Source organism: Chelonoidis abingdonii, chromosome 3 (genome assembly GCF_003597395.2).
Source record: "Chelonoidis abingdonii isolate Lonesome George chromosome 3, CheloAbing_2.0, whole genome shotgun sequence".
In the NCBI taxonomy this organism is placed as follows: Eukaryota; Metazoa; Chordata; order Testudines; family Testudinidae; genus Chelonoidis; species Chelonoidis abingdonii.
The window spans coordinates 155,408,083-155,418,990 of NC_133771.1; the positions used below are offsets into that span (position 1 = coordinate 155,408,083).

General features: G+C 55.6%; 1 protein-coding gene across 1 annotated transcript; it reads left to right on the forward strand.

Annotated features, from left to right (window-relative positions):
* The first annotated feature begins 3,719 nt into the window (after positions 1-3,719).
* LOC142046493 (uncharacterized) lies at positions 3,720-10,575 on the forward strand. The gene is made up of 4 exons (XM_075063450.1): positions 3,720-3,977; positions 6,056-6,240; positions 7,181-7,407; positions 10,357-10,575. Exons 1-4 carry the CDS (start codon positions 3,783-3,785, stop codon positions 10,467-10,469), a joined length of 720 nt encoding a protein of 239 aa, XP_074919551.1. The 5' UTR covers positions 3,720-3,782; the 3' UTR covers positions 10,470-10,575.
* Positions 10,576-10,908: the final 333 nt, after the last annotated feature.

Here is a 10,908-nt window from a genome sequence, read left to right on the forward strand (position 1 = left end):
GCACTGGTGAGGCCACATCTGAAGTATTGTGTCCAGTTTTGGGCCCCCTACTACAGAAAGGATGTGGACAAATTGGAGAGAGTCCAGCGGAGGGTAACAAAAATGATTAGGAGGCTGGGGCACATGACTTATGAGGAGAGGCTGAGGGAACTGAGCTTATTTAATCTGCAGAAGAGAAGAGTAAGGGGGGATTTGATAGCAGCCTTCAATTACCTGAAGAGGGAGTTCCAAAGAGAATGGAGCTTGGCTGTTCTCAGTGCTGGCAGATGACAGAACAAGGAGCAATGGTATCAAGTTGCAGTGCGGGCAGTCTAGGTTGGATATTAGGAAACACTATTTCACTAGGAGTGTGGTGAAGCACTGGAATGGGTTACCTAGGAAGGTGGTGGAATCTCCATCCTTAGAGGTTTTTAAGGCCTGGCTTGACAAAGCCCTGGCTGGGATAATTTAGTTGGTGATCGGTCCTGCTTTGAGCAGGGGGTTGGACTAGATGACCTCCTGAGGTCTCCTCCAACCCTAATATTCCATGGTTCTGTGAGATTTGCTCTTCCTCCTAACCAGCACCTAGCTGAGCTGGGCTCTCCTCTTATCACCGTACTCCAAGCCTGACATGCACTACTGGGGGAGCAGGGCAGGGCTGACTGAGCCCAGAGGCTCCTGTTAACCCCTTCTTGGCCAGTGTGGGGTTTGTACCCCTCATCGGAGGACTTTGTGATAAGAAGAGAGGTTTTCCCCAGGATCTCTCCCCCCTCCAGGCTGTGCGGTGCTGCTGTGCGCTCTCTCCAGAGGCAGCTCAGCTGTGACAGTGCAAACAGTGATTGTGTGATGCTTTGGAATCCTGTGTAGTATCGGTGCTTTGTGAAGGTAAAATCTATGGTTGCTGATATTGGAGCTAGCAGGGGGCAGTACAGCTCAGAGGGTGTATGTTGGAGAGACTCAGGGCTAGCTGTGCCTTCCAGTGAGGACAGCAGAATGTTTGGGGCAGCTGATAGCTTAGCATCTGTTAATTCTAGGACTGAGATTGCTTGGATCCCATCAAGATGGAGGAGCCTCCAGCCAGGCACAAGTTGCTGAGAACAGTCCTGCTAGTTTCACTTGTGACTGAAGCCCTGCCAAGCCCAAAGAGAGCAGGGTGCATAGAACAGAGTGAGTGTCTGGCCTTGCCCCACCCAGTGACTCAGTTGCCACCAACTGTAGGTACGTCCCTGACAAACAGAGCAGTGTGTAAACACAGAGCGGGGAGAGGAGAGGGACGTTGAGTCCCCCCAGAGCAGCTTGGCTCACCATGCATGCAGAGGAAGCAACCAGAGCAAGGTCTTCCGAGGCAGGTCAGTAAGGGCAGAGTTCTGTCACAGGAAAGCCACTGGGTGAGGAATGAATTTTTTGGAGTGAATTTGAGGGTGGTGAAAGGTTCCAGTCTAACAGCCCTCGACTCGGAGCATCTGTTTAGCTACAGAACAGGTATAGGCAAGGTCAGCTTTCCTCCACATCTGCCTCAGCCCTGCCCCAAAGGGGCCCCTTCTCGGGGAGGGAGGGTTACTCAGTCTCCATGTCCCAATCAGTTTGTGGCCACCCTGCTTAGACTACTGAGGGGCCTTTTATGGGGGTGAGGGCTGTGATGCAGACAATTGGACAGTGGGGAACTGCACTGAGGCCCATCAAACTCATTGCATATGGGGCAACCAAATATCTGTCTGATGCGGACAACTACTGGTCACCTGAGACAGCCCCTCTCCAGTTACTCTCAGTTGGTTTCACACTAGCCACCTCCCCTCCCCCTCAAAGTAGCAGGTCAGACTGTGACCCCTCCAGTCCAGTATTCACCTCTGATAGCGGCCATTGCTGGATGCTTCAGCAAGACAAGTAGCCTCTCCCAGGATCAGGGCTGCCGAGAGCAGGTTCGGGCCCCGGTGAAAATTTTTTTTCGGGTCTCCCAGCAAGGGCAGACCGGCTAAACAGGGCTGACGAAACCGGGGAAGCCAGGCCCTGGGCCCCTTTCTGGACCGCTGGGCCCCGGTAATTTGTCCTGGCTTCCCCCCTGTCTCGTTGGCCCTGCCCAGGACATTGAACTGTGTGATACTGTCCCACAGGGAGCAGTTTCTTCCTGATCGCAGTAAGATTCTGCCATCCTGATACCGAGTGTTAGGGGAGCAAGTGTGGAAAGGGGGATCTTCCCAGCAGTGACAGTGGCACAAGGAAACTCTCTGGGGCCAGTATGGCCTGTCCTGCTTCTGGGGGCACTGGTGCTACAGTCACACACTTTCACCCCTTCCTGGGGCCTCTCACCAGTGGGGTCAGCCAGGCGGGCAGCTCTGCACCCCTCGCAGATACACAGTTTGTCTGGTCTCTTCCCCTGCCCAGAGTGGAGTGCACAGGCAGGGAGCAGACAGAGCATGGCCCAGGGGAGCGCAGCCTTTGTCACTTTCCCTGACAGACCCAGCCTCCTCATTGCGAACTGCCAGCACTTGCCTCCCTGGCTCACGGAGGTGATTACACAGTGTTGCTTGGACACATCAGGCCAAGAACAGCCTGGGTTTGTTTGGAGGAGCCTGAATCTTAATATTGATACAAGGAGAGAGTCAAAGGCCAAATAAGCTCATGTGACTGGGCTGGAAGGGACTTGTGGCACAGGAAGGATGGGGGAGGGAACTTCTAGGGGACACAGAAGCTCGGGGTTTGAATCTTAGCATAGGATAAGTGGAATGGACTTTGGTGTCTCTCTCTTTCTAGTCTGTGTTAGTGCCCAACACAAAACCACCTCACAGTTTGATGTGATTGATATTCAGAACTAGAGTATCTGGGGGTGAGGGGTACTGGCAGAGCTATGTGTGGGGAGTACCGGACTAGGATAGCAGGGGGGCTGCAGGTCAGGAATGAGGGGCACTGGCAGAGCTGTGTGAGGGGAGCCCAGGGCTGGGATAGCAGAGGGGCTGCAGGTCAGGGGTGAGGGGCACTGGCAGAGCTGTGTGAGGGGAGCCCTGCGCTGGGATAGCAGGGGGGTGCAGGTTAGGGGTGAGGGGCACTGGCAGAGCTGTGTGAGGGGAGCCTAGGGCTGGGATAGTGGCAGGGGGGCTGCAGGTCAGGGTGAGGGGCACTGGCAGAGCTGTATGTGGGGAGCCCAGGATTGGGGTAACATGGAGGGCTGCAGGTCAGAAGTGAGGGGCATGGGCAGAACTGCCTGGCTGTGGTTCCTGCAGTCAGTTTCTCACTTTCCTAAGCTCTAAATACACTCCCATCGTAAAAATACCGGAACGAGGGAATGTATTTAAACATAGACCTTCACCTCCAGAACCCCAGCTAGACACTCCCTAGACACACTGGTTGTTTAATCAGAGTGAGGGGTGCAATGATTGCCAAGTTATGTGACACACATAGGGGAGCTGCCCTGTGGATCCATCGTTGGCAAAATACACCATCCCACAAGGGTCTTCTATTCAAGTCCCCCAAGCGTGTGTGTGGGATAGAACAGGAGGGGTCACTGAGTGGGGAATGGAGAATAAATCCAATGCCACTGTGGCATTGTGATCCTAGGGTGCCTCCAAATATCCCAGTACCAACTCCTTGGGAAGCTCATTGCAGAAAGCAGCCCAGCCTGAGGCGCTCCAGAGTCCATTCCAGCAGGGGCAGTAATCCAGTTCCGGTTTCTCTCTCCTCACTGGCTGGGGTCTGCACCCAGGGTCCAGTCCAGAGGAGTGGGGAGATGGAAATCCAGAGCAGGGCTCTTCCCTTCCTCATTCTGCACCGGATGCTGACCAAGCCTCTAGTAACACCATCTGATCTTCATGTATCTGCAAGCCCTGGGGCACCTCAGCTGGGCTCCCTTTGATGCTGCAGCAATGGCCAGGGCTGGGATCTCCAGTTGCTGCCCTGGGATACCTGCTGGTCTCTCTCTCCTTTCAGGTCCGGGGGTGCTGGAGGAGCTGCTGACCTATGATGACCTTTTCCTGGAGTATTTCAATGCTTTCCTGGCTCTGCCTGTGAGTTCAGCTCCTCCCTCTACCTGCTCTCATAGCCTGGGCTCTGCCTCCACTCACCTCAAGGGATGGATTCTCCCTTCATTTAGCCCTGTGTGACTGCAACCATTGCCATGGGGTTTTTCCTGATTTACACCAGTGCCCATGAGAGATGAGCCTGGCCACTAGTCTGAGAAGTGCAGGGGCAGATTTACTCCGTAGGAACCCTTCTCAGTAACTCCTGGCAAGTGGGTGTTTGTAGGGGGTAGGGGCCTGATGGGGGAGAGGTAAGAGGCACTAGCATGGCACCTTCAGGTGATGGCCAGTGGTTGAGAGACCGGGCTGTGGACAGGAGTGAGCCCTGACCTGGGAGCCTCCTCAGTCCCTGGCAGGAGGTCTTCCTCAGCACCCAATTAGTGCTCATCTTCATGGGGTGGGTCTGATGTGGACATGTGACCAGTAGAAACTGGGCTACACTTCTAATGTCACACAGAGCCTATTACAGTCGCTACTGACCTGGGCCCCGAGGCTCATCTCTGTGGCAGCCCCTTCTCTTAGACCAGGGGTGGGCAAACTGTGGCTCATGGGCTGAATCCGGCCTGCAAGCTGTTTTAAGATGGCTGGTGAGCTCCCACTGGGGAGTGGGGTCTGGGGCTGCTCCGTGCGGCTCCTGGAAGCAGCCCCATGGCCCCGCTCCGGCACTCTAGCCAGGGTGCAGGGTTGGGGGCTGCACCATACGGCTCCCGGAAGCTGCGGCATGGTGTCCATCCGGCTCCTACATGCTCCAATGGCCCCGTTCCAATGACCCCCTCCGGTGCTCCAATGGGAGCTGCGGGGGCGGTGCCTGTGGATGGGGCAGCATGCAGAGCCACCTGGCCATGCCTCCATGAAGGAGCTGGAGAAGGGACATGCCGCTGCTTCTAGGAGCTGCTTGAGATAAGTGCCGCTTGGAGTCTGCACCCTGAGCCTCACCCCATGCCCCAATCCCTTGCCCCAGCCTGATCTCCCTTCTGCTCTCCAAACCCCTCAATCCCAGCCCAGAGCATCCTCCTGCACCCCAAACCCTCCCCACAACCAGAGCCCTCACCCCTACACACACCCCACTCCCCCACCCCAGCACAGAGCCCCCTCACACACCCTGAATTCCTCATTTCTGGTCTCACCCTGAAGCCCGCACTCCCAACCAGAGCCCTCACCCCCACATCAATTTTGTGAGCGCTCATGGCCTGCCATACAATTTCTATTCCCAGATGTGGCCCTCAGGCCAAAAAGTTTGCCTACCCCTGCCTTAGACACTGTGAGTGCAAACGGACTGCCGAGCTGATGGAACCAGTCCCCAAGGAGTTCCCCCAGTGTAGGGTGGTATAGGGCCACGAAATGGCCCATCACAACACCACCCCAAGCAGGGATTTACAGGGGGCATGGCTGTGGGAGGCAGGGTGCATGGCTGGAGCACCTGCATTCCAGCTATTCTGGGCTATTGCAGTGCCCATAAGGGGCCATGGCAGGCACTGTACATTAAGGCAGCCCCTGAGGCAGCTCTTACTAATACCAGGAACTGGGTTAGTCCCTGGCTGCCTTCAGAATCTGAGGAATGGGATACAAAGGTGGCATAGCTTCGAATCAGGGTCAGGAAGCAGGTCAGGAGTAAGGGGCACAGGTAGAGCTGTGTGTGGGGAGTCCAGGGCTGGGATAGCAGGGGGGCTGCAGGTCCAGGGTGAGGGGCACTGGCAGAGCTGTTTGACGGGAGCCCAGGGCTAGGATAGCAGGGGGCTGCAGGTCAGGGGTGAGGGGCCCTAGCAGATCTTTATGTGACGAGCCCAGTGCTGGGATAGCAGGGGGGCTGCAGGTCTGGTGTGACGTTTGAGGGGCATGGGCAGAGCTGTGTGTGGGAAACCCAGGCTGGGATAGCAGGGGGTGCAAGTCAGAATTGAGTGGGGGAGGGTGTCTCTGCTTCTCCTCAGCACTGAGCCTGCTGTCCCTGCACTCAGTTTGATTCATTCAGTGTAACAGAATTAAAAGCAAACAGCTGATCACTGGAGAGGGAGCCCTCTGTGACCAGTCTATCTCCAGGCTGATGGGAGGCTTTGCCTTTGGTCTAGGCCTTTCCTTTGAGACTGCGCTACGACCGGCTCAGGGGGCAGCTGCAGGAGCTGGATGGCTTCCTCCCAGAGTCTCCCAGCCAGCCGGGGAAGAAGCCAAGCTCTCCTCACTATGGAGCCACTGATGCAGAGAGGGAAAGGATCCTGGGCTGGCTGAGGAGGGAGCGCTTACCCCCTTTTCAGAGGTGAGTGCTATGTGTGTGCCCACTGCTGCCCTCTGCAGGTTGGGATCAGAACTACTCCACTGTATGTCATGGGACCCATAGTGCTGAGTGGTAACAGAGACTTTCCTTTAACTATGGATGGGGGCTGATGCTTTGGGAGCAGGGGGAGCTGAGTTCCATCCCTGCTGCTGCTCAGAAGCCCTGTGTGACTGAGTGTGTAGTAGTTCCCTTGGAACACTTGGCAGCACAGCAAGGGTGGTTGGTGTGAACTCTGGGAGATTGTCTAGCTGTCTGGGGCTGGTGTGGCAGTGCAGCCTGTGGGGCAGGGAGAAGTAACAGGGCTACACATACTGTGAGAGAGCAGTGAATGAAATGGGAACTACAGCACTCCTTGGTGAGGGCCATAGCGAGTGCAACAGTCTCTGCTTGGACAGGCTGGGGCAGAAAGGTACGAACTTGGGAGGGAATCTGCTACGAAAATTTTAATTAACCCACTTTTGACTGAGCTGGTGAAGGGCATATGGTGATGTCCTGATAAGAGTCTCACCCCTGACCTGCAGCTCCCCTGCTATCCCAGCCCTGTGCTCCCCACACACAGCTCTGCCAGTGCCACTAGCCCCTGACCTGCAGCCCCACCCCCACCGCTATCGCAGCGCTGGGCTCCCCACACACAACTCTGCCAGTGCCCCTCACCCCTGACCTGCAGCCCCACCCCCCCTGCTATCCCAGCCCTGAGCTCCCCACACACAGCTCTGCCAGTGCCCCTCACTCCTGACCTGCAGCCCCGCTGCTATCCCAGGCCTAAGCTCCCTGCCCCAGCAGAATCTCTGTATTTGTTTTGTTTATGTACAATGGTGCATTCGATGATTGTGGGTCCTGTGTGTGGCATGGGGCCATTGCTCAGCCCCTGTTTATTGTCCATCATTGATGGCAGTGTCATTGACTGACTGTTTGGTGCTAGGACGGCCCTTTACCTGGAGTACAAGCTGGCAAAGCTGCTGATTCGTCCCCTGGATGAAGGCTACCCAGTGAGCCGGCATGAGATTCGTGGGTACAGCCGTCAGTCTGAGAGCACTGCTGTCTCCAGCATTCCCAGTCACCCATCAACAGCTGGGCTGCCCACCAGGGTCCCCAGCCTCGGGCTGAGGAGGCCTCCTAGTCGGACCCGCAGCACCCCAGTCCACCTAGGTGAGTCCCCCACAGCCAATCCAGGAACATCTTCTTGTCCTCTAGAAGAGGGGCTCCCTACAGTGACCCTCCTCCCTGTGCTAGGAAGGGAATAAGGAAAGGCCCGTAAGGGAACCTCTACCCTGCCATAAAAGACCCATGGGCCAGCTGCTGGGTCAGCTGGCTCAGGCTGCAGGGCTATAAAATTGCCTTCGATGTTTAGGCTCAGTCTGGATCCTGGGCTCTGAGACCCCATGAGTGGGGTGAGTCCCAGAGCTGGGCTCCGGCCCAAGCCTGAATATCCACACTGCTATTTTTAGCCCCAAGAGCCCAAGTCAGTTGAGCTGGGGTCTGAGCCTTGGTGCTGCAAGTGTTGTATTGCAGCATAGATGTATCCTAAAAGCCATCCTGCATAGTGCCTGCCCTCACCAAACTGGAATGGCTCCACCTGCCTGCTGCTCTCCCCAGGCTGGCCAAGACCCAGGGCAAGGCTGAGACACAAACAGAACTAAGGGACCGTGGTTAAAAACCACACTCCTACCCAGAGACCCGTTTTCAAACATTGCTCAGGTATAGTTTAAAGACCAGCCTAGAGCAGGTCCACCCGACTGAACAGTGAGCGGGGCCTTCTATGTGACACAGAAGGGCAAGCTTGCTCTGCCCCCACCAACTCTATGCCCCGCACAATCACCCTCCTTGGCCACAGCTGATCTTGCAGAACTCATCTGCCTTTCTCTCTTCCTCCCATCCTGCTCCCTCTGGTCATCTAGCACCGGCCTTCTCTCTGTTCCTCAGCGTAGCCTGGCCGTTCTCGGTGCGAGAGCCTCCTCCTCTGCAGCGCAGGCTGCCCCAGCGGCTCTTCATCTCCTCAGCTGCCCTGTTCTGTTGTTGCTTCCCTGGGTTGCTGTCCCTCTAGGAAGGGCTCTTGGGAAGCCGATGGTCTCACTATGTCAGGCAGGGTCTTGGAGAGCATCAGTGGCACCCCACTGTTGAAAGAGACAAGGAGACTGGGCCCTCCCCACAGTCTATCTAGATCCCACCTCCATCGCTCCTGAAAGGTTAGGAATCCTGGCCGCTCACTGACTGAGCACCCCATTGTGCTTGCCCATAGCCCCCCAGACTCCTCTCTGAACCAGCATGGAGACTCCCACCACCAACAGCTGCTTGTCTTTGGACATTTCTCCTTTGACTATCTGCCTTCCTGCAAGCTGCTTCTCCAGCATCCCTGACCAGCTGCCCTGGGGGGGCTCTGTGGAGTTCCCAGCTGCTGTAAGTCTGGGGAAATCTCCCTTTGCAGAGGGGCTGAGCAAGCTTCCGCTCCAAAGCCTCCTGCCCAACTCCGTCACAGGAGTGGCCAATGGTGAGATTGCTGCGGCTTGAAGAGGGGTGGATGGAGGCTCTGCCAGACATACCCAGATGCATCCTCTTGCTTTTGGCTGAAAACCCCTGGTTTGCCTTGTACTCCAATCTGGAGTGCCTCACACCAAGTGCTCCACTCAGTCACAGATGGGAAGGCGCCTGCTCATTACTCTTGGATACATTCACACATTGCCGGTCAGAGGATAAGTCTGTATTCAACCTGCTATCATCTCCTCCCTCCCCAGGCTCTGAGTTTCTCAGTACTTGGATGGGAGGCACACAAGGGAAGCATAGGTGCTGCAGGAAATGTGGGATTCAGTACGGCAGCTCTTCTTGGTGGGCCAGCACTGACCCCAGTGTGCTGCTAGGAGAGGCAGGGCTGCAGGAAGTAACAGCTTTCAGATGAGATGTAAAACTGAAGCCCTACCCACTCATAGTGATTAAAGATCCCAGGCAATTTTTGCTGGTGTCAGGGTATTAGCTCTGGTGTCCGGACCACGTTGCAATAGGGACAACTAAGTTCTATCTCCTGTGACAAAGTTCCTCCTCCACCTTGGTGGGTCCTGCGCTTATTGGCGGATTTGTTCACCTCAGTGATCTTCCCTTCTTGTGGAACCCACAGTCTGAGTCAGCTCCTCCTGTGTCTGATCAGGAGTTGGGAGGTTTGGGGGGAACCCAGGCCCGCCCTCTACTCCGGGTTCCAGCCCAGGGCCCAGTGGATTGCAGCTGTCTATAGTGCCTCCTGTAACAGTTGCAGGACAGCTACAACTCCTTGGGCTACTTCCCCATAGCCTCCTCCAAACACTTTCTTTATCCTCACCACAGGACATTCCTACTGGTGTCTGATACTGCTGGAGGATTGAGGAGAACAAGCATTATACACTCTCTCTCTCAGCCCCTTGCCTTCTTGCTCCCAGCTCCTCACTCACACTCCTTCTCCTCTGGCTCCTCCCTGCCTGACTGGAGTGAGCTCCTTTTTAAAGCCAGGTGCCCTGATTAGCCTGCCTTGATTGGCTGCAGGTGTTCTAATTAAAGTAGCTATCTCTACTGCCTTCTAGAAAGATCTTAATTGGCTCCAGGTGCCTTGATTAACCTGGAGCAACTGCCATTTGGTTACCAGGGTACTAGGGATTTGTTTAGGCTGGGGCTAACATAGCTGTTTCTCAGTACTTTACTGTAGCCATCTGGCCTTGCCCCATCACACTCCCCAAGTGCTCCTTGCAGTTTAATTTGGGGACAATCTTCTGTATTGGTTCTTCTGGTCCTAAGCTGTTGTGTTATGCAGCTCTTAATTGGCTGCTCCATGCCAGAAGTGGTTGCATTTCTGTGGCAGGTAAAGCTGGCAACCCATGCAGCTTTTGAGAGCAAATAACAGCTGGGTTCCCCTGCTCCCTAGAGTACAGAGTGGATTCCACAGCTCTTTGTTTCCTGTCAAATCCCAGAGTGGGAGCTGGGATCCCAGACAGGTACAGCCCACAGGCTGCTGCCTAGGGCCACTACAGGCATTGGACAGGAGCTAGCCAAGAGGCATTTTGGCCCAGCCACCACAGGGCTGCTGTGGAGTCTAGACACATGGACTGATTTATGACGTCACTTGTGTCATGCTTACAGAAGGCTCCGTGGATGGCTGGACCAATGCTGGTGGGTCCGAGAGATCCCTTGATGGCCTGACCAGAGTCGCCTCTAGCTCTTCACCCTCGGCAGGGCACCACTTGGGCAGGTAAGGCTACGAAGGGATAATGCACCTCTCGGTGCTGGGGAGGAGGAGCAGGCAATGTGCAGTAACCAGGTTGAAGTAGCAGCCCTGTCAAGTGCACAGTCAGATCAGGCTGGGGGCTTGGGAATGGGCAGAAGTGAGAGTAGGTGGTGGTCTGACTAAGCACTTACTGCTCCTTTTGATGAGCATGACAATATCTTGCACTTGTCTAGCACCTTTTAGCCCAGAACCCCAAAGTGCGTTGCAGACTTCAGCCTCCCTTTGCAGATGGGGAAACCAAGGGAAGTTGTAATTCCCGTGAAGTGGCACAGCGTCTCTTGGGGCAGAGCCTGGCCTGGCACCCTGGTTCCCAGTGCTGTGCTTTAACATTTCACAGGCTGCTTCTTAGCTGTCTTCTCATGTCTGGGTGCTCTCTGCTGGTTAATGCCCCAGTGGGGGAGGGGTGC

What these genes read in the sequence shown, in the direction of transcription:
- LOC142046493 (XM_075063450.1), top strand. Translation starts at nt 3,783, where the DNA reads ATGTATCTGCAAGCCCTGGGGCACCTCAGCTGGGCTCCCTTTGATGCT. An exon ending in ATGCTTTCCTGGCTCTGCCT is followed by an intron (nt 3,978 to 6,055) that starts GTGAGTTCAGCT and finishes CCTTTGGTCTAG; the next exon opens with GCCTTTCCTTTGAGACTGCG. An exon ending in CAGCACCCCAGTCCACCTAG is followed by an intron (nt 7,408 to 10,356) that starts GTGAGTCCCCCA and finishes TCATGCTTACAG; the next exon opens with AAGGCTCCGTGGATGGCTGG.